The 23,267-nt window shown below is 36.7% G+C and overlaps 1 protein-coding gene across 3 annotated transcripts in view; it reads left to right on the top strand.

Moving 5' to 3' along the window:
* LOC133240017 (disintegrin and metalloproteinase domain-containing protein 2) overlaps positions 1 to 23,267 on the top strand; it is a 102,694-nt gene that overhangs the window by 59,787 nt on the left and 19,640 nt on the right. For all 3 annotated transcript variants that reach the window (XM_061404531.1, XM_061404530.1, XM_061404533.1), the window contains 3 exons: positions 3,700 to 3,798; positions 3,909 to 4,104; positions 12,138 to 12,243. In XM_061404531.1, coding sequence (XP_061260515.1) covers positions 3,700 to 3,798; positions 3,909 to 4,104; positions 12,138 to 12,243 — 401 coding nt within the window. The remainder of the gene's footprint in view (positions 1 to 3,699; positions 3,799 to 3,908; positions 4,105 to 12,137; positions 12,244 to 23,267) is intronic.

The following is a 23,267-nucleotide window of genomic DNA, read 5'->3' as shown; positions in this document are numbered from 1 at the left end:
CCCTGGTGGTTCAGTTGTAGAGAATCCATCTGCAATGCAGGAGAGACATGGCAGGAGTCCCGGGTGAGATCAGTGGATTGGGAAGATCCCGTGGAGAAGGAAATGGCAACCCATGCCAGTATTCTTGCCTGGGAAATCCTGTGGGCAGAGGAGCCTGGAGGCCAGGGGTCGCAGAGTCAGACATGACTTAGCAACTAAAACAATAACATGATTGGCTTGTGGAGCTGCAAATTACAGTTTCTAAACATAAAACTCTTTATGAAAACAACTGTTGAAGTATATCTGATTTACAGTGTTGTGTTAACTACTGTTGTACAGCACAGTTATTCATTTTATATATGTGTGTATGTAAATGCATTCTTTATTATATTCTTTTCCATTATAGTTTATTATAGGGTACTGAATCTAGTTACCTATGCTATACAATGGGGCTTCCCTGGTGGCTCAGATAGTAAAGTCTGCCTGTAATGCAGGAGACCCATGGACCTCATTATTTATCCATTCTATAAGGTAATAGTTTGTATCTGCTAACGCAAACTCCAAACTCATTCCTCCTCCACCCAGAACCCTTGGCAACCACACCCCTTGTCCTCTGTTCTGTGTGTCTCTTTCAGTTTCATAGATCAGTTCATTTGTGTAATATTTTAGATTCCACATATAAGTGATATCACATGGCATTTTCCTTTCCCTTTCTGACTTACTTCATTTGGTATGATAATCTCTAGGTCGAAACATGTTGCTGTAAATGGCATTATTTCATTACTTTTTATGACTGAGTAGTATTTCATGTGTATATGTACCACATGGTCTTTATCCGTGCATCTGTTGATGGACATTTAGGTGGTTTCCATGTCTTGGCTACTGTGAATAGCACTGCTGTGAATATAGGAATTCATGATATATTTAAATGATAGTTTAGTGATAGTTTTAATTTTAAATGATAGTTTTTCCAGATATGTGCTCAGAATGCTGGATCTGGGAATGCTGGATCATAGAGCAACTATATTTTCAGTTTTTCAGGAATCTTTATGATGTTTTCTGTAGTGGCTGCACTAACTTACAATCCCACCAACAATGTGGAAGGGTTCCTTTTTCTCCAAACCCTCTTCAGCATGTTCTTTATAGAGTTTTGGTTTTTTTAATGATGGCCTTTCTGAACGTGTCAGGTAATATCACACTATAGTGTTGATTTGCATTTCTCTAATAACTAATGATGTTGAGTATCTTTTCATGTGTCTATTGGCCATCTGTATGTCTTCTTTGGGGAAATGTCTATTTATGTCTCCTGCCCATTTTTCAACTGGGTTTATTGGTTTTCTGTTGTTGAGTTGTACAAGCAGTTTGAAATTAAGCTCTTGTCAGTTGCATCATTTGTAAATGTTTCCTCGCAGTCTGCTAGTTGTCTTTTGACTTAGTTTGTTTCCTTTGTGGTGCAAAAACTTGGAAGTTTGATTAGGTCCCATTTATTTATTTTTGCTTTTATCTCTATTGCCTTGGGAGACTGACCTAACATGGCTATGATTTATGCCAGAGAATTTTTTGCCTATGTTCTCTTCTAGGAGATTTATGATATGTCTTTTATGTAAGCCATTTTAAGTTTCTTTTTGTGTATGGTGTGGAGGAGTGGTCTGACTTCATTGGTTTACATGCATCTGTCCAGTTTTCCTGGGGCTTCCCAGGTGGCACAGTGGTAAAGAACCCACCTGCCAATGCAACAGATGCAGGTTGGATCCCTGGATCAGGAAGATCCCCTGAAGAAGGAAATGGCAACCCACTCCAGTATTCTTGCCTGAGAAAATTTTACCCTCTGGAATCTCATAGAGATAGGAATGACATTAATTAGGCAAAATAGTTCTGGAAAATACTGCAAACTTTGTGTGCCCTAGGAAGTAGCATGCCATAACCCATATAAGACTACTAAAATCCATGATTTATTTTTTGTAACTTATTGAAAATGTTTGCCCAATTAACTCTATTTCAAATCCCCAGGTATTTAAAAATGTGCGTGTGTGTGTGTGTGTGTGTGTGTGTGTGTGTGCGCGCGCCTGTGTGTCTGTCTTCTCTCTCTCCATCCTTATTTCCTATCAGTTGCTTTTTATTAACTCTAAAAATGGAATTTTAAAACACAGAACCACCAGTTACAGGTTACAGATGAATTATAACATAAAACAAGACTGTAATACATATGGATGAACGATTAAAGGTGATGATTTCAACTAAGTTCAGAAATATCATTTTGTATCTCTTCATCTTTAGATAATTATAAGCAAACTTTGAATATCCTTTAAAAGGTAAAGACATCAAAATACAGTAGATTCATAAAAATTGACTAAGAACTAATCAACTTTTAAAATCATAACTTATGTTTATTTCACATCTTGTGAAATAACTTTGTTATAAGAGCCAAAAATCTCAATTTCTTAGCTTTTTAATTTTATTTTACTTTTTTAATTAAAAAAAGTTGATAGTGTATAGCTGATTTATAGTGTTGTGTTCATTTCTGCTGTACAGTAAATCAGCACAGTTGTTCAGTTCAGTCGCTCAGTCGTGTCCAACTCTTTGAGACCCCATGAGCTACAGCACACCAGGCCTCCCTGTCCAACACCAACTCCCAGAGCCCACCCAAACCCATGTCCATTGAGTCAGTGATGCCATCCAGCCATCTCATCCTCTATCGTCCCATTCTCCTCCTGCCCTCAATCTTTCCCAGCATCAGGGTCTTTTCCAATGAGTCAGCTCTTCGTATCAGGTGGCCAAAGTATTAGAGTTTAAGCTTCAACATCAGACCTTCCAATGAACACCCAGGACTGATCTCATTTAGGATAGACTGGTTGGATCTCCTTACAGTCCAAGGGACTCTCAAGAGTCTTATCCAACACCACAGTTCAAAGGCATCACTTCTTCGGCTCTCTGCTAAGTCACTTCAGTCGTGTCCGACTCTGTGCGACCCCATAGACGGCAGCCCGCCAGGCTCCCCCGTCCCTGGGATTCATTCTCCAGGCAAGAACACTGGAGTGGGTTGCCATTTCCTTCTCCAATGCATGAAAGTGAAAAGTGAAAGTGAAGTCGCTCAGTCGTGTCCGACTCTTAGCGACCCCATGGACTGCAGCCTACCAGGCTCCTCCGTCCATGGGATTTTCCAGGCAAGAGTACTGGAGTAGGGTGCCATTGCCTTCTCCGTCTTCGGCTCTCAGCTTTCTTTACAGTCCAACTCTCACATCCATACATGACTACTGGAAAAACCATAGCCTTGACTATATATCCACTCTTCTTTAGATTTTGTTCCCACATAGGCCATTAGAGAGTATTGAATAGAGTTCCCTGTGCTATTCAGTAGGTCCTTATTAGTTATCTATTTTATAAATAGTAGTGTATGTGTCAATCCCATCTTCCAATTTTCTCTCCCTCCTCCCGAAATAAACTTGTGGGTATTGATGTCTTGGCTTTGGTGGACTCCAGGACCTCAGAAAATCCTACTACCAAAATAGTCAAGCTTAGTGATATACAGAACACTTGGTTTAGCACATTAGGTAATGAATAAATGTTAAATAAATTAATGAATAAGTGGCTTTATATTTTTCCATTTGCCAACATTTAAGTTAAGCATCTGTCTATATATTATGTAATATGCTGTCCTTGTTAAATATCTGTTTAATGTAAAGTTGGAAGATATTTCAGAGCATTTGATTTGCCTTTCAGGCTTGTGACGCCCTGCCAGATACGTGCTGTGTCGCTGACACGTGTAGATTCCAGCCTGGGTCAGCTTGTGATACTGGACTGTGTTGTGAATCTTGTGCTGTAAGAGTCTTTAAACATTTTATTACCTATATTAGTAAAGCTATCATTTTTTATAATATTTAAATGCTCACATTCTGCTTTACTCAATATTGTTTAACTCATCCCACCAGTTTATACCAAAAGGACACATATGTAGGGGTTCCACTGATGAATGTGATCTCCATGAATATTGCAATGGTTCATCAGCAGCATGTCAAGAAGATGTGTATGTTCAGGATGGGCATCCGTGTGGACAGAATCAATGGCTCTGTATCAGTGGAATATGTGTGGATGGGATAAAACAATGTTTTGACATATTTGGTGAAGGTATTTATTTTAATTTGACTGCCTGTATATGTATTTTTCTGGAAACTGACTAATATACCTATCTTTACATGTATATATTAGAAAGGACAAAGGATATTATGAAATGAAGCAATTAAAATGTCAAAAATACTTAAATTAATTTTTAAAATAAAATAAATAAAATGTCAAAAATAATGTTAAACTCTAGGAGAATAAAAATAGAAAAAGATAACATCCCCAGGAAAAATAAATGAAATAAAACTCAGTCACTTCAATAAAATGCAGCATCCAGAATAAATAAGTATTGATATAACTCAAATATTTGTTTTGTAATCTAAGATAAATACAAGAAAAATAATATAGTAATTAAAAACTAAAAACTAATAAAGAGGAGAACAACAAAAGCATTTAACATATTTGATTAACCCAAAAGAAGGCAAGAACAGAGTAAACTAAATAACATAGGATGTGAAAACAAATAGTAAGGCTGGTTATTTATATTTACATACTTATAAGTTACATTAAATATAAATCCTGGGTTCAGTATTAAATTGAGAGAAAGAGTATATCAAGTAGTGACAGAAGCAATTACAAGAAAATGACTAGAAAAATCAAGGCATGTTGCATTAATGATATATTTTTAAAGGCTGTAGAATATAGTGAAACCAATGACAACAAATTTAAAAATCTCTATAGCAGAGAAACTTTGCCTATCTTAGGGAACAACTGACAGCTATTTATGTTCCTACGGCCATATGCAGCTTCTGAATGTTGAAGATCAGTCTTGGCTTAGCAGAGATCTTCAAGGAAAACAAAAAAAGAGATCAAATAGAAAAGTTTTAGCAGTTGGAATTTAAGGAGAGGGAGCTGTCAAAATCATAGACTATTTTTCTTTGAGGTATCCTCATCCTTGGAACTCGGCAGCTGCTCAGAAACTTGGTGAATTCAATTTAAAAAATTAGAAAGGCATTATGAATTTTTGTACAGCCACAAGATGATCAAAGACCAAATGGTAGAGGAATTTTCCCTTAAAAGTTCTTAGTCTTCCTCTAGAAGATTTTGCTACATTTAGAAGTGCCTTTGTTGGTAGGCTAGGAAGCTATTCTGAGGACTAAAGAGTATGTATTTATCCCTAGCAAGCTTTCAGTGAAGAGAAGATAAATACTGCAAGGTTCTGAATCAGTACAAGGGTCACACCCAAGATAACAAGGTGAATCCAGAATAAAACAGCCTTGGCTCATAGAATTGCCTGGTTGTACTTAGGCGATCTCTGTCTTGCCCAATCTGCCTGACTGTTCCAACCTTCATATAGTTGCATCATGTTTTGTGATTTATTCTGCCAATCGCTTCTTTTTGATTGCAGTGCTTACTCATATAAGGTAGCAGTTCCAATTGCTATTTTACTATGTGTTTTCAATATTTTATTTTACCTTCTGTTCCTCAATAACATCTGTGTTGAATAGAGATTTTCTAGTGTAATAGTTCAATCTCTCTGTGATTTATTTTACTGTATGTATTTAGTTATTTCTGAATGGTTTGCTTGGGTGTTACAATTACTATCTTAAGACATTCAATTAATATTGATTTCATTTCAACAGTAAACCAAAACTTAGCTTATGTTCTGTTTCTGGCAAGTATCTTCACCTAAGTCTAAATGACAAAGTTTTATAATAATTGTTTTTATGCAATGGTCTTTTAAAATCTACAGAAGAAAGTCCAAACAATAAATATATTTGCACTACCTATTATATTTTCTTTTACTTTATTTGATAGTTGACTATATTAGCATGAAGTGTTACTTCATGTGGATCCTAGTTACCTCCTCCTGTCCTTTGATTTCAGCCTTAAGGATGCACTTTAGTAGATCTTACTGGAAAGGTTTGCTAAAGGTGTTTCTCATTGTGTTTGTCTTGGAATGCTACAATTTCTCCTAGTTTTTTTAGGAGAGTTTAGCTGAATATAGAATCTTTAGCCTTTTCCTTTCAAAATTCTGTCACCTGGCTTCCCTCGTCCCTAATAAAGAGTGTAATCAGTTTGACCTTGATCTGTGGATTTCTTTACGATTATTCTATGTGTATTTTTTTAAACCTTTTTGTAAATATGTAGATAGATATAGATACATCATTAAATATGAAAAGTTTTCAGTCATTTCTTAAAATATTTCACCACCCTTTTCTATTTTTTCCTCATTTTTGGAATCCCTATGTGCCAATATTTCATATGCTTGATGTTGCCCCACTGATCCATTAAGCTCTCTTTACTTTTCATTATTTGATTTTCTTTCTTTCCTCATACTGGATAAACTCCACTGGTCTATCTTTAGGTCAATAAAGCCTGCGAGATTAAATCTATTGATTTTAAAATTTCTGTAGTGAAGTCTTTCATTTTAGTTAAAATAGTTTTCAGTTCAGAATTTCTATTTGGTTCCCTTTTTTTTATTTAAAAGTCTATATTAGCATTTCCCATTTAGTTTTTAAGAAATGGTTTCCTCTGGTAATTTTAACATATCTGTAATAGCTATTTTAAGTCTTTGTGTACTGGATTCAAAATTTGAGATCTGTGAGGATATTTCCCATTGGCTTTTTTTTTTTTTTTTCTAGGTATGTAGCATACTTTCATTTTTTTGCATGTCATGTAAAATTATTTTTTAAAGCTTTTTAATTTTTAGAAATTTTAGACAATATATTTTAACAATTTTGATTCAGATTTCTCCAAGGGTTTTTGTTGTTCTTATTGTCTTACTGACTATTTGTTTAGTGACTTTCCTGGACTAAATTTTCAGGTTCTGTATTCTGTACTACATGCAGCCACTGAGCTCTTTGCTAGTTTTTTCTTTTTCTTTTAATTTTTTTAAATTTTCTTTTAACTTTTAATCTCCCCAAATTCTTTTTATTTTTAAGTCAGGCTTCCCAGGGATAACTCCTAATTAGCACAATTTAGTGCCAAGCTGAAACCTGTCAGATACTCTTCAATGCTTTGACTGTTTATTTTCTATCCACAATGCCAAGGGACAGTTTCAAGCTTCAAGGTGGTTTGCAAGACAGGCATAGCTTTCACTTCTTGCTAGTTCAGAACTTAAATATAATCCAGAGGAGTGACTGGGGACTTCTCTTTCCTAGAATTGTTCTTGGAATGTGTACATCTTTTCAGATCCAGTTGCGTATTTGAGCTTTTCAACATTCCTTATGATCATCTAGTTCTCCAAAGTTTCCTTTTAAATTCCCAGAAGGCTCTTGTTTGCCTCAACTGCTGCAGTGTTGCTGTCATATTGCTATTATTTCAGTATTTCCCTAGGTGTGAGGCTCTTTTTCCCACTGAGCTGAGCTCTTTTTCTTGTTGTTTTTCAGTCGCTATATTGCTTTCATATCTTTGCAGCCCCATGGACTGCAGCGTCCCTGTCCTTCACTATCTCCAGAGGTTTGCTCAGATTCATGTCCACTGAGTCGGTGATGCTGTCTAACCATCTCATCCTCTACTGCCCTCTTTTCCTTTTGCCTTCAATCTTTCCCAGCATCAGGGTGTTTTCCAATGAATCAGCTCTTCACATCAGGTGGCCAGCACCAGTCTCTGTAAGAATATTCAGAGTTGATTTCCTTTAGGATTGACTGATTTGATCTCTTTGCAGTTCAAAGGACACTCGAGAGTCTTCTCTGGCACTACAATTTGAAAACATCAATTCTTCAGCACTCAGCCTTCTTTATGGTCCAGCTCTCACATGTGTACTTGACTACTGGAAAAATCATAGCTTTTACTATACAGACCTTTGCTGGCAAAGTGATGTCTCTGCTTTTTGATACTCTATCTAGGTTTGTCATAGCTTTCCTTCCAAGGAGCAAGTGTCTTTTAACTTCACAGCTGCAGTCACTGACTGCAGTGATTTTGGAGCCCAAGAAAATTAAATCTGTCACTGCTTCCACTTTTTCTCCTTCTATTTGCCATGAAGTGATGGGACCCGATGCCATGGTTTTTGTGTTTTGAATGTTGAGTTTCATGCCAGCTTTTTCACACTCCTCTTAGAAAAACACCCCCAGAATAGAGATTTTCTAAGTAAGTAAAAGTTTGAATAATTGTCTGACTACGCTTTGTTGCTTTTAACAAAGCTCAAAATAGGCCAGACCTCTTCATTAGCTGTAAGGCTTTTGGCTACCATGCTGCTGAAGAAAGATGAGAATATCTCCAAGGTAAAACATCACAAAGCCCTCTGTCTTAAGAACTGTATCCACCAGGATTCCATCAGAGAAACAGAATCTCACCCAAATCTGATGCCATCCCTTCAAGCCAGAGCTTCCAGATAAACAAAGGTCTCTTTCACAGCAAGACTGAGTGTGCATTTCAGCCAGTTATCTGTGCTGTGTTCTAGGGCCATTAACTGGCTAGAAACTCTCTCCCATTATTACTGTTGACTTTAAAAACATCCACAACCTAAAAATTGAGAGTTTTGTTTTATTCGGTTGGAATTTTTAGGGCTTCAAGCTCAAGAGAGAGAGTCTCAAGTAACCCTGAGAAAACTACCCCAAAGAGGCGAGGGAAGGAGCCAGGTTACATGGAACTTTTGCAACAAATAACAGGAAAACCAAATATCAAAAGATTATTGTTAATTAAAGAAAACCAGATAACCCAAGTTAATGAATTTAGCACTTTTCTGTGTATGGGAAGATGCAAGAGTCTGGGCTCACTGAAATCATTCCTTTGATATGCACCTCAGCTATCTGGAGCCAGTGTTCTGTGTCTTTGACATCGTGAGCTTCCCTGGGGCTTACTATAGGGTACAGCTGTAGTCTGATGACCGCTAGATCTCAGGTATTCTCCTTCCTGAGTTCCCTCAAGGTTCACCTGCTCACATTGGAGGGCTGCAATCCCCGAAGACTGTGATATCTCTAGTTACTTATACAGCAGGAAATATTCCATTTCTCATTACCATTCCATGGGACCCAGGAATGCAAGTGCCTCTGGTCACTAGAATCAGATGACCAAGGAATGTCCCTGGGAAGAAGCCACACAAATGAGAGCACCACATGTAAAAAGCCAGAGCCTAAGATGTATGTGAAAGCTCGCTTCCAGAAAATTCTGGCACTCTGAGGTGTGGCAGGTTGAGAACCGAAAGATAGCGCTCACCCTCCAAAGTTTCAGTGAAGGATCCCAGCAGGTCCCTGTTTAATCAGAAGCCTGACCCTCAGGACACAGCTCCTGAGGTAAGCTCACAGGCCTCTCTTACAGAAGGACTGGGCTCCTCTAACTGTTCCCTTTTGTCCTGCCCTGGATATTGTAGCCAGTTAAGAACTCTTTCTCCCTTAGTTACAGTCTTGTGGGAACCTTGAGCATAAACCACACTGGCCATCAGAAGCATTTCACAATTCTCTACAGCCTTGTAGGTCTCATAGACATGAGCCTCTGTTTGTTATCAGTGTTGGAGGTTTCGGGGGCTCATCTTTCAGGTACAGGATTTAAAAGCTGTGGCACCTGATGTGAGTCAAATACTTCACTGCCTCAGGGAGGAACTCTTGGTTTTGAGTTCCCTCCCAATTGTGGGATTGGTGTGCTAGGGTGAGTTTATGGCAAGAGTGTGTCTCAGCCTTTCCTACCTGCTTCAGTGTGGCCTTTCTCTTGTTTGCTCAGTGTAAAGTGGTCATTCCACCAGTTTTTAGCTTTTCTTCACTAGAAATTGTTCCATATGTAGCTGTAGATTTGATGTGTTTGTGAAAAGTTGCGAGTTCAAGATTTTTCTGTGTGTACTTCACCATCTTGAAATGGAACCTCTATTTCCATCAGCATTTTAAAAAGATTACTCCATAGTTATATGACTTGCATATTTCTGAAGAAAAATCTATCATATTGTATCTCTTTTCTCTTTAAGCCATGAAGATTTTTTTGGTCTTTGGTTTTTATCAGTCTCCATATTATATATTTGAATGTGTGTTTGTGAACCTGTAGTTCTGCTTAGTGTTCCTAAGTGTCTTGTGACTGTGGTGTAAACACTGTACTATTATACAGATTTCTAAATTTCAAATTATATTTGTTTGTCTCTCCATAATTATCTCAATGTATTTATTTTTGATGCTCTGCCTTCTTAAAGATTTATATCTCTATAATTAATTTTAGTGTACACATACCTTGGTTCTTGTAATTATTTTAACATATGTAGATGTCTTTGTTTTATATTTTTTCTTGAATGCTTTATATAAAGACATATTGTTAGTCAAAAGTTTTTTTCTCTGTCTTCATCTACATTTTTTACTTACAGAAACTGTGTTTTCAGTTTAAATGCTTCTCATATAAACACTACATCTTGTATGAATACATCCATCTTTTTCTTCTGCTAAGTATATGAAGAAAGAGACCAATCACTTTAATTGAATTAGAAACCAAAATTGTTAAGGTTCTGTTAGAGTTTTTGTTAAGTTCACTCTATATCTAGTTCACTCTTATTTCTAGGGCATAACTCTCCAGGACTTTCAATTGAGAGATTGTATGTATGTAACCACAGTGCAGAAACTGCAGACAAATAATGCTCTGCTTTCTGGAAGTCATTTATTTATATTTTAATTTCCTTCTCTTTACATGTTTCACTTCAATTCAGTCGCTCAATCGTGTCCGACTCTTTGCGACCCCATGAACTGCAGCACGCCAGGCCTCCCTGTCCATCACCAACTCCCGGAGTTTACCCAAGCTCAGGTCCATCAAGTCAGTGATGCCATCCAGCCATCTCATCCTCTGTCGTCCCCTTCTCCTCCTGCCCTCAATCCCTCCCAGCATTAGGGTCTTTTCCAATGAGTCAATTCTTCGCATGAGGTAGCCAAAGTATTGGATTTTCAGCTTCAGCATCAGTCCTTCCAATGAACACCTAGGACTGATCTCCTTTAGGATGGACTGGTTGGACCTCCTTGTAGTCCAAGGGACTCTCAAGAGTCTTCTTCAACAGCACAGTTCAAAAGCATCAATTCTTCGGAGCTCAGCTTTCTTCACAGTCCAACTGTCACATCTATACATGACTCTGGAAAAACCATAGCCTTAACTAGACGGACTTTTATTGGCAAAGTAATGTCTCTGCTTTTTAATACGCTATCTAGGTTGGTCATAACTTTCCTTCCAAGGAGTAAGCATCTTTTAATTTCATGACTGCAGTCACCATCTGCAGTGATTTTGGAGTCCAAAAAAATAGTCTGACACTGTTTCCACTGTTTCCCCATCTATTTCCCATGAAGTGATGGGACCAGATTCACATGTTTAGAAGCAGGAAAATGTCTTAAGAGGGGACTGTACTATATGTTGAGGCCCCCCAAGTCTCTAATTTTATCACTATAGTAAATGATCCTCCAAATTTGGCCTTCTTTATGTTCTGTTTCCCCTGGGTAAGCTTATAATTTTGATCCTCTCACACAGAACTAGGTTTGCAAATGACCTCTGGGATGAAAATCATTGCTTTTTCGCAGTTTACTACTGCCTCTAGGACTTACAACTGAGATCCTGATGCTGAGGCTCCTTTTATGTTCTCATATTTCTTTGTGGTTAAATCAAAGGTTTTTGGCTTAATCTTCCCATTAGAGTAATGATAAACTGCTTTTTAAGTAGATAGAATCCTATGAGAATTAAGCACATAATGTGTGTGGATTGGATAGTAAATATGAAAATAAATCAGTTGTGATTCCAAGATTTTTTGGTCTGGGGAAAGAAGGATGAAAACAAAAGATGTCATTTTAATGATTTGTCTTGAAAACACATTTACACAGAAACACTATTGACCAATAAGTCAGTTATTTGTTTAAAATGTTTCTTATATACATATATGTTTCAGACTTACTACAAGTTAGAAGATAAACTGCATACTGTGGTTAATCCTAAGGTATCTGTTTGGGTAGTAGACAAGATGCTTTCAATATTTAAATATTTCACTGAAGTGTTTTTTGTGTGTGTAACTTTAATTAAAACTATTTTATTTTCAATTTTGTATTATGCTCTTATGTTGTACAATATTTTAGGCAATCTCAGAATAAATGTACTCATTAATTATTTTAAATGCAGCAGCAGTATGACTAACCACACACTGTTTTTTTCAGGCACATCTTATGCTCCTGCAGAGTGTTTCCAGAGGCTTAATTCTATGAACGATCTGTCTGGGAACTGTGGCGTAACTCCTACTGGGTTCACACCATGTACCTCTGAGTATGTTCCAGGAAATCTATCTGAGAAATGTTATTTATTGTCTTAAATTTGAAAATACCATGAGATAATTTACTTTATACGTAAGCAAAATGTCACTTTATCATGAACTAAGACTATATTTAACCAAACTATAAATAAGTACAGAATGTCTGTACTTACCTTTCTCACACATCCGAGCTCTCACTTGTACTGTCCCACAGAGCATTTCATTTACCTATAGGTACATTAATTCCCCGTTAGTTAGAAAGGTAATTTTCATTTTTGCATGCTATCACTTTAATTTTACAAACGATAGCCATGGTTTAGTGATCTAATAAAAGTGCATGAATTTCTGCTATCCAGGAAGTAAAGCACTGTGTTTAAGAACATGTGCTCTACAGGCAGCCATCTTGGTTTCAAGAACTAATCCCGATGGTTACCTACTGCTGTGGCTTTGGACATGTGCCTCACGTTCCTGAGGTGTAAAACATGAATACCGGTTTCACTAACATCACTGGGCTTGTGCCAGTATGGAATTTAGATACTCTAATAAACACACCTAGAATGGGGCTGACACGCAGTATGCACAATATGAGTGTTAATTGTTAATTACTATGTGCCTGCTATGTCACTGTAGTCATGTCCGACTCTTCGTCACCCTGGACTGTAGCCCACCAGGCTCCCCTGTCCATGGAATTCTCCAGGCAAGAATACTGGAGTAGGTAGCCATGCCCTCCTCCAGGGGATCTTCCCCACCCAGGGATCAAATCCAAGTCTCTTATGTCTCCTGCATTGGCAAGCAGGTTCTTTACCATTAGCACCATCTGGGAAGTTCTAATTACTATGATTATTATATGTATATATTAGAACTAGAATGTTACTGTGATATTTTTATGCTATTTCAAACATGGTTTGATATCTAAAATTAAAATTCTATAAAAAAAATTTGTTTGCATGAATAGCAAGAAGATTTCTCATATAACCTTTACTCATATTTGCCAGTGGCTTGCATTTTGCCCAGTTGCTTTGTCCTTCTGTTTTTCAAATTCTCCTCTCCTTTCCTCCTTTCAAAATTATTTTCCTAAACCATTTGAATGTAAATTGGATAGTATGCTTCATTATCCTTAAATAAACCATTGTGTCTTTCTTGGGGACAAAATTTTTTAATGGCTATATTGTAGTCATCAAAATTCACAATAAAACTTCATTCATTATCTCAATAAAGTATTTACAGTTCTTTGCTTTGTTCAGGAGCAAATCTAGAGTCCCATGTTTGCATTAGTCATAATGTATTTTTAAACTTTAATCTAGAACATTTTCTTTGTTTTATTTGTTATTTTTACTTTTTTAAAAAATACTACAGGCCAATTATTTTGTAAAATTTTTCTCAAACTGGGTTTGATAGTTAGTTAGATTCGTGTTATAAATTTTGTCATCCTTGCCACTAAAGTGGTGTTGTACCATCAAGTGTGATTTTCAAAGGGTACATCCCAATTTCTCTCTGTGTGGGATATGTTAGGTTAAACTATTTGGTAAAGTTAATTTTCTTTAGGTCTCTCAATTGTAAAGTTACTCTTTCCCTTTGTGTCTAATGCATAATTTGGGGGGGGAGTTAATACTGAGACTATAGGCATATTCTGTTCTTCAAACTTTTGCCCTCTAGTTTTAAAGTTCACTGATAATTTTCTAATTCCATTATTGCCTGTCTTTAAGCTAAAAATGTATTGTAGAAAGAAGTATTCCCTCCTGCTTGTTTATTTCTGTATTTGTCTATATCAGTTCAGACTCAGCAATTGTTACTTGACTCAATAGTGTAGAATTGTTAATAAATTAATTATTATTTATTTATTTATTAATAAATTAATTGTTATTTATTTAATTATTTAATAATTAATTAATTACTATCATTTATTTTAATGCTTACTTTCTCAAATTGTCTCAGTTTTGGCTAGTGAGAGTTTACTTTAACTGGCCACAATGTTTTTTTCAAAAGTCTGTATGATACTTTAAAAACTTACAAATTTCTCTAGCACAAAAAAAACAGACATCCTAGGACACTTATTATATTTTCTTTTTTACCCTTGCTGTGGATTCAGCTATTTCTCTAAATAAACAAAGGAATTTCCAGCTGCCCTTTATCAGAGAAGAGTACTTAGAAAACAAACATCTCAGCACCAGTTGTGCCCATTTCTACTGTTTTTCATGATCTCTAAGTCTTCTCAGTGAACAAAGGTAGAACATACAAGTATCACATATTTATTTCTATATCCACTTGTTGTATCTCTGCTTTTAAAACATGAACTTATAGTGATCATTTTATGGCAAAATACAGCTTGCATTTATGAACTGCTTTCTTATATGCTCGAGCCCTGAAGCACAAAAATTTGTTTCACAATTGCTAAAACATATTCTGACTAAAGGAAACTTTCTAGCTATTGTGATTATATTCTCTTTTAAATCATTGATCTTTTTATATTAGCTGCTCTGAGGTGCTTATCTCCTAACTACATTATCTGGGTCATTTTGGCATTGATATCTAGTGCTGTATTTGCTCCTATATCGTGTTTTAAGTGTTGCATAACATTTATGATTTTCTGTATACCTACTTACAAACATTGCATTAGTTTCACATGTAAAACATAATAATTCAATATTTTTATAAATTACACACCATACAAAGTTATTAGACAATACTGACTATACTCCCTGTGCTGCACTATTACATCTCTGTGGCTTATCTATTTTATTATACCCCTGGTGGTTTGTACCTCTTAATCCCCTTCACCCATTTGGTGATTTCCATATCCTTCTCCGATCTAGTAACCACTAGTCTGAATCTGTGAGTATATCTCTGTTTTTCTCACCTTTGTTTGTTTTATTTTTAGATTCCACATACAAGTAGAAGCATATGCTATTTGTTTTTCTCTGATTCATTTCAAAATGCATGAACCAATATGCTCTCCAGGTCTACCCATGTTCTTGCAAACAGCAAGATTCCATTTTTTTGTGGCTAATATTGTCATATATATATATATATATATATATATATATATATATATATAATATACAACTAACATACATGTATCTCACGTCTATATACATTCATCTAATGGTGGGTACTTAGGTTGCCTCCATATCTCAGTCTTAGTCTCTCAGTCATGTCTGACTCTTGGCAATCCCATGGACTCTAGCTTCCCAGGCTCCTCTGTTCATGCAATTCTCCAGGCAAGAATACTGGAGTGGGTTGTCATTTCTTCTCCAGGGGATCTTCCCAACCCAGTGATCAAACCCAGGTCTTCCGCACTGCAGGCAGTTTCTTTACCATCTGAGCCACCAGAGAAGCCCATATCTTAGCTATTTTAAATAATGCTGCAATAAACATTGGGGTACCTATATCTCTTTGAAGCAGTGTTTTCCTTTTCTTCAGATAAATATCTAGGAGTGGAACTGTTGGATTGTATGGTATTTTAATTTTTTTGTTTTACGAAACTCCATACTGTTTTTCATGTACAAAACCAATTTCCACTAAGAGTTTACTACAGTTTCTTTTCTCTGCATCCGGACCAGCCCGTGTTTTTACTGTCATTGTTTTACCCTCTTTGGTCTCTTTGAAAATAGCCATTCTGACGGATGTGAGATAATACCTCACTGCGGTTTTGATTTGCATTTCCCTGATGATTAGTAATGTTTCGTGCCTTTTCATGTATTTCTTGTCTCTCTGTATGCCTTTGGGAAAATGTCTATTCAGGTCCTTGTTGTTGTTGCTGTTGTTTAGTTGCCAAGTCATGTCCCACTCTTACAGCGTTACTCTATAAGTTACTCTTATAGACTGTAGCCTGCCAGGCCCTTCTGTCCATTGGATTTCCCAGGCAAGAATACTGAAGTGGGTGCCATTTCCTTCTCCAAGGGATCTTCCTGACGCAGAGATAGAACCCATGTCTCTTGCATTGCAGGTGCATTCCTTACAACTGAGCCACCAGGGGAGCACTATTCAGGTCCTATGCCCATATTTTAACCGAATTGGTGGGTTTTTCTATTGAGTTGTATAAGTTCTTTATATATTTTGGATATTAACCCCTTTACAGATATCTTCTTCCACATTGCTTTTGTGTTTTGACCATGGTTTCCTTTGCTATGTAAATTCTTTTTAGTTCAGTTGGGTCCCATTTGTTTCTCTGCTTCTGTTGCCTTTGCCTAAGGAGATCAAAAAAATATACAAATTATTAAGGTGAATGTCAAAGAACATACTATGTTTTTTTAATCTTTTTATTTTATTATATTGGCATATAATTGATGATTAACAATCTTGTGATAATTTCAGGTGGACAGAAAAGGGACTCACCCATTCATAAACATATATTAATTCTTCCCCTAACTCTCCTCCCATTCAGGCTTTCAATAGCATTAAGCAGATTTCTCTGTGCTATACAGTAGAATCTTGCTGGTCATCCAATTTAAAATATAACAGTGTGTACATGTCCATCCCAAACATCTTAACTATCCCTTTCCCCCATTCTCCCAAGCCTGGCAACTGTAAGTTCATTCTCTGAGTCAATAAGGCTCTTGTTTCTGTATTAGTTTTCTGTCTGAATGATATGTTCATTGATGAAAGTGGGTTATTAAAGTCCCTCACTCTTATTGTGTTACTGTCTATTTCTCTGTTTAAGGTTGTTAGTATTTGCTTTACATGTTGAGGTGCTCCTATATTGGGTGCATATATATATTTGCGATTATTATATCTTCTTTTTGGATTTATCCCTTGATCATTATGTAGTGTCCTTCTTTGTCTCTTATGTCTTTGTCTTAAAGTCTATCATGTGATGTGCATATTGTTACACCAGATTTCTTTTATTTTCCATTTGCGTGGAATACCTTTTTTCCATCCTGTCACTTTCTGTGTGTGTGTGTCCTTAGTTCTGATGTGGGTCTCTTGTAGACAGCTTACATATATGTCTTATCTTTGTATCCACTCAGCCAGTCTATGCCTTTTGGTTGGTGCATGTAATCCATTTACATTTAAGGTAATTATCAATATATATGTTCCTACGGTTGTTGTTCAGTCACCATGTCATGTCTAACTCCCTGGGACCCCATGAATTGCAGCATTCCAGGTTTCCCTGTACTTTATTATCTGCCTGAGTTTGCTCAAATCCCATTGCCTGGAAAATCCCATGGACAGAGGAGACTGGTGGGCTACAGTCCATGGGGTTGCAAAGAGTCAGGCAACTGACCACACACACAGCCACAGAAGTAGCAGTAACCTGTCTACAAGGGAAGGATTCAATATCCAATGAGAAAAAATACAATCCATTACCAAGACATGTTTATGTCCATAAGACAGAGAAAGCTGAATAAAATCTACTTGCTGATCTACAGGTGGTACATTAGACAGTTTAAAGTAACCAGGAGAAATGCAGACAGATTTTCCTGAATTGTGTTTCAGACACATGGGACAAAGTAGGCACTCTTTGCATTAATGTTTCCATTAGTTCATAAAGTGGACCAATGATTCAACGCATGCCTGGTAGTCAGTAATGGCAGTTTATTTGGAAGGGTTTAGGGTCAGGAAGCAACAGTTAGAACTGGACGTGGAACAACAGACTGGTTCCAAATAGGAAAGGAGTACGTCAAGGCTGTATATTGTCACCCTGCTTATTTAACTTATATACAGAGTACATCATGAGAAACACTGGGCTGGAAGAAGCACAAGCTGGAATCAAGATTGTCGGGAGAAATGTCAATAACCTCAGATATGCAGATGACACCACCCTCATGGCAGAAAGTGAAGAAGAACTAAAAAGCCTCTTGATGAAAGTGAAAGTGGAGAGTGAAAAAGTTGGCTTAAAGCTCAACATTCAGAAAACAAAGATCATGGCATCTGGTCGCATCACTTCATGGGAAATAGATGGGGAAACAGTGGAAACAGTGTCAGAATTTATTTTTCTGGGCTCCAAAATCACTGCAGATGGTGACTGCAGCCATGAAATTAAAAGACACTTACTCCTTGGAAGAAAAGTTATGACCAACCTAGATAGCATATTCAAAAGCAGAGACATTACTTTGCCAACAAAGGTTCGTCTAGTCAAGGCTATGGTTTTTCCTGTGGTCATGTATGGATGTGAGAGTTGGACTGTGAAGAAGGCTGAGTGCCAAAGAATTGATGCTTTTGAACTGTGGTGCTAGAGAAGACTCTTGAGAGTCCCTTGAACTGCAAGGAGATCCAACCAGTCCATTCTGAAGGAGATCAGTCCTGGGTGTTCTTTGGAAGGAATGATGCTAAAGCTGAAACTCCAGTACTTTGACCACCTCATGCAAAGAGTTGACTCATTGGAAAAGACTCTGATGCTGGGAGGGATTGAGGGGAAGAGGAGAAGGGGATGACAGAGCATGAGATAGCTGGATGGCATCACTGACTCAGTGGACATGAGTCTCAGTGAACTCCGAGGGTTGGTGATGGACAGGGAGGCCTGGGGTCGCAAAGAGTCAGACATGACTGAGCGACTGAACTGAACTGAACTGAGCCTTCTTATCACTAAATTTTACCTATGTATCTTTTTATTCTGAACTAACTGCAGATTCTTGGGAAATTTCAAAAATAACCTAGAAAGAATACAGAGGACCCCTATATACTTCAGCTGTTTTCCCCAAATAGTAACACCTCAAATGACTTATATATCTTACCTGTAGTAAAATATCCAAGCCAGGAAGTTGACACTGGTAAATTCACAGACATTACTCCTCATATATCATCAGTTTCCCATGGATTCATTTGTGGTGTGTGTGAACGTGTATGTTTGTTTGAATTGCCATCTTGGCAATATTGCACTGCAAAGTGATAAACATAGAATGTCTAGGTTTATTTCAGTGTTCTTTCCTTTGTCTCAATCAGGTTTTAGTTTTCAGTGTTCAAGTGTTGCATGTATTTTAAGTATATTGCTGAATGTTTTGCTTTTGAAAATATTGTGAACAGAATGGTTCTCTAAATTTTATTTTCTCATTGTTCACTGCCAGTATCTAATAATAATAAAAATAACAATGCAAATCATATATTGATCTTTTATATTGTGTGAACCTCATAAATTCTCTCTTTCTCTCTTTTTGTGTGTGAGCTTCTTAGTATTTCCACGTGCAGGATCATGGAATCTGCAAATGAAGTCTGAATTATCCTTTTCTAATTAGGATACCTTTAATTTGTTTTTCTTGCTTGACTGTATATATATCTACCAAAATGTTGAACTGTAAGTAGAGAAAGAAAAGATTTACTTATTACCAATTTTATGAGACAAATTTAGCCATTACCAGGAAGTTTATTGTTAGCTGTAGTTTTTTTTGTTAATACCCTTTATCTGATTTGGAAATCCCCCCTATATTTCTACTTTTCTGAGAATTTTTAATCTTACATGGTGGTTGTATTTTTCAGTGCTTTTAGTACATCTATTTTCATAAATCTGTTTTTGGTGCATTTTCCTATTGATATAATTTATTACATTAATTTGTTTTCAGATGTTAAAACTCATGAGCCATGTTCTTATTATTCACTCTGACAGTGTCTGGCTTTTAATTGATTGTTTATAGACCATTTCCATTAAAAGTGATTACTGATGTACTATCTTCAAATAACAGAATAATAGTTCACATTCAAATGCTATAATTATTCACTCCTTCATGGGTAGTGAAGGTGTACTATAATAGTTTCCCAATTCCTCCATCCAGTCCCTTGTGAGGCTTCTTGTTACTTATTTTGCTTATACATATACAATAAATATCCAATACATTCTTCATATTATTGCTTTGAGAAGATAGTTATCTTTTAGCTCAGTTAAGAGTAAGAAAAATACACACATTTTTCTTTCAATTTTTTCATTTTCTGATGCTGTCCCTCTTTTATGTAGATCTAAACTTCTGACACAAACTTCTCTTCTGCGTAAAGGACTTTTTAAAAAAATATTTCTTGCAAGTACAATATGCTCACAAAGAATTCTATCATTTTTTGTCTGAAAAATCTCTATTATTTGAAAGATAATTTTACTGGACAGAGAATTCTTAGTTAGATTTTTCTTTTCTTACAGCAGTCAAAAATTCCTTCCAAATCTTAACTGCATGATTTTTAAGTGAAAAGTCTGCTGTAATTCTTATCTTTGCTCCTCTAAGTAAGGTGTGCCCCAACCTAGCTGCCTTTGAGAGTGTCTCATTGATTTTGATTTACTTTAGTTTAAATGTGATATATTTATAGATGGTTTTTATTTTGATATTTATCCTGCTTGGCATTTTCTAAGTTTCTTGTATTTGTGTTTTCATGTCTGTCAATAGTTTTGTGAAGATCTTGTTCATTATTTTTTTCAAGATTTTTCCTATTCTGTTTCTTCTCCTTCTGCTGCTCTTATTACAAGTATGTTACACTTTCTGTAATTGTCTTATAGTTCTTGGGTTTTTCTATTTTTTCCTCCATTATTTTGTTTTATTGTGATTCAGTTTGGGAAGTTTCTATCAATCTATCACTGAGTTCTCTGAAGTTTTTCTTCTGTGGCTTAGATTGCATTTTATTGATGAAAGCTTGGAAGCCATTTTTAAATTTTTGTTAGGTTTTTTATGCTTTTATTTTCTCTTTATTCTTATAGTTTGTTCTTACAGTTTTCATATCTCTGTTGATGTTGTTTCTCTGGTCTTTCATGTTGTTGACTTTTGCTTTTTAAACCTTTAAAATATTAACCAAAGCTATCTTAAATTTCATATCTAATAATTCCAAGATCTATTTTATATTTGATTTGTTTCTGATGCTTATTTTATCTCTTTAGACTGTTTTTTTTTCTTGCCTTTTAGTATAAATAGTACTTTTTTGTGTTGAAAGTTGGTCATGTTATATAGGGTAGTAGGCACTGAAGCAAATAAGCTTTTAATGTAAGAATATATGTTAATATTTTTAGGAGATAGATTGTGTCTAGTGTTTGTTGTAGCTATAGGCACCAGAATCTTCAGATTCCATTAGTGAAGAAATTTCTTTCTCTCTTCTTAAATTTGGAGCTTCCTTTTATCCCAGCCTTCAAAGGGAATATGTGTCTTGGAGCTCTCTCAGTTGTAATTTACTTCTATTTCTGCTGGGGACTTGTTACTATGGTTTTACAGTTGGTGGGGGGGTGGACCTTCTCTAGTTTTTACATAGGCCTTTCTTTTAATGAGTTTGTGTCTCAGGGGTATGGATAACAGAAGTGCTTTTATTCCTCCTCCAGGTGTAGAGTGCCCCATCCCATGCCCCCATTCTCTAGTCCCTGTTCTACAGCTACCATCCCCAACTTATATTCTTAAGCCTTTTCTGTTATTGATCATGACTATATAGAACTCAAAAGCCTCTTGATGAAAGTGAAAGTGGAGAGTGAAAAAGTTGGTTTAAAGCTCAACATTCAGAAAATGAAGATCATGGCATCCAGTCCCACCACTTCATGGGAAATAGATGGGGAAACAGTGTCAGAATTAATTTTTCTCACCTCCAAAATCACTGCAGATGGTGACTGCAGCCATGAAATTAAAAGACGCTTACTCCTTGGAAGGAAAGTTATGACCAACCTAGATAGCATGTTCAAAAGCAGAGACATTACTTTGCCAACAAAGGTCCGTCTAGTCAAGGCTATGGTTTTTCCTGTGGCCATGTATGGAAGTGAGAGTTGGACTGTGAAGAAGGCTGAGCGTCAAAGAATTGATGCTTTTGAACTGTGGTGTTGGAGAAGACTCTTGAGAGTCCCTTGGACTACAAGGAGATCCAACCAGTCCATTCTGAAGGAGATCAGCCCTGGGATTCCTTTGGAAGGAATGATGCTAAAGCTGAAACTCCAGTACTTTGGCCACCTCATGCGAAGAGTTGACTCATTGGAAAAGACTCTGATGCTGGGAGGGATTAGGGGCAGGAGGAGAAGGGGATGACAGAGGATGAGATGGCTGGATGGCATCACTGACTCGATGGACGTGAGTCTCAGTGAACTCCAGGAGTTGGTGATGGACAGGGAGGCCTGGCATGCTGCGAATCATGGGGTCCCAAAGAGTCGGACACGACTGAGCGACTGATCTGATCTGATATTTATTATTCTTTTAGGTGATCCAAGACAAGTGGAGTTGGCAAGAGTGGGATGAAAGTCTTTATACCTAGAGATTAAGCCTTTGTTAGACAGCTGGGTCTGGGAATTTCATAATGATTACTCTTCACCTCCCCCTGTAAGTGTATATGGAGAGCTTTCACATATACTCCCCAAAAGAAACATATAGAGTTTCTGGAGAAAAGGCAAATGAAAATATAACTGTATCACTCAAGAGCTTCACATCTTCATGGTAGTTCATGCTCAGTCTCCAGTGATTTGTCAAAATTTGTATTTAAATATTGTTAGTGGTTTAGGTAGTTCAGTGGCTTATGTTCCAGATAAGCAAATTACAAGTGCTATACTTGTTGTTTTTGCAGGCACTTAGCTTTCCAGATACATGTAAGTGGTTTTTTCTGCAACCGCAGTTCTCTGATGGGTCCAAAAAAAGTCATTGATTTCTGTTTACTCAGCATTTTCTTGTAATGACTGGAAAAACAAAGCCTTCTTAAGTAAACAGTGCAAAGAAATAGAGGAAAACAATAGAATGGGGATGACTAGAGATCTCTTCAAGAAAATTAGAGATACCAAGGGAACATTTCATGCAAAGATGGACATAATAAAGGACAGAAATTGTGTGGACCTAACAGAAGCAGAGATATTAAGAAGAGGTGGCAAGAATACACAGAAGAACTGTACAAAAAGATTTTAATGACCCAATTACCACAGTGGTGTAGTTACTCACCTAGAGCCAGACATCCATGAGTGTGAAGTCAAGTGGGCCTTAGGGAGCATTACTATGAACAAAGCTAGTGGAGGTAATGGAATTCCAGCTGAGCTATTTCAAATCCTAAAAGATGATGCTGTGAAAGTGCTGTACTCAGTATGCCAGCAAATTTGGAAAACTCAACAGTGGCCACAGGACTGGAAAAGTTCAGTTTTCATTCCAATTCCAAAGAAAGGCAATGCCAAAGAATGTTC

Source organism: Bos javanicus, chromosome 27, assembly GCF_032452875.1.
Source record: "Bos javanicus breed banteng chromosome 27, ARS-OSU_banteng_1.0, whole genome shotgun sequence".
Classification (NCBI taxonomy): domain Eukaryota; kingdom Metazoa; phylum Chordata; class Mammalia; order Artiodactyla; family Bovidae; genus Bos; species Bos javanicus.
This window is presented reverse-complemented; position numbering and strand designations above follow the sequence as displayed.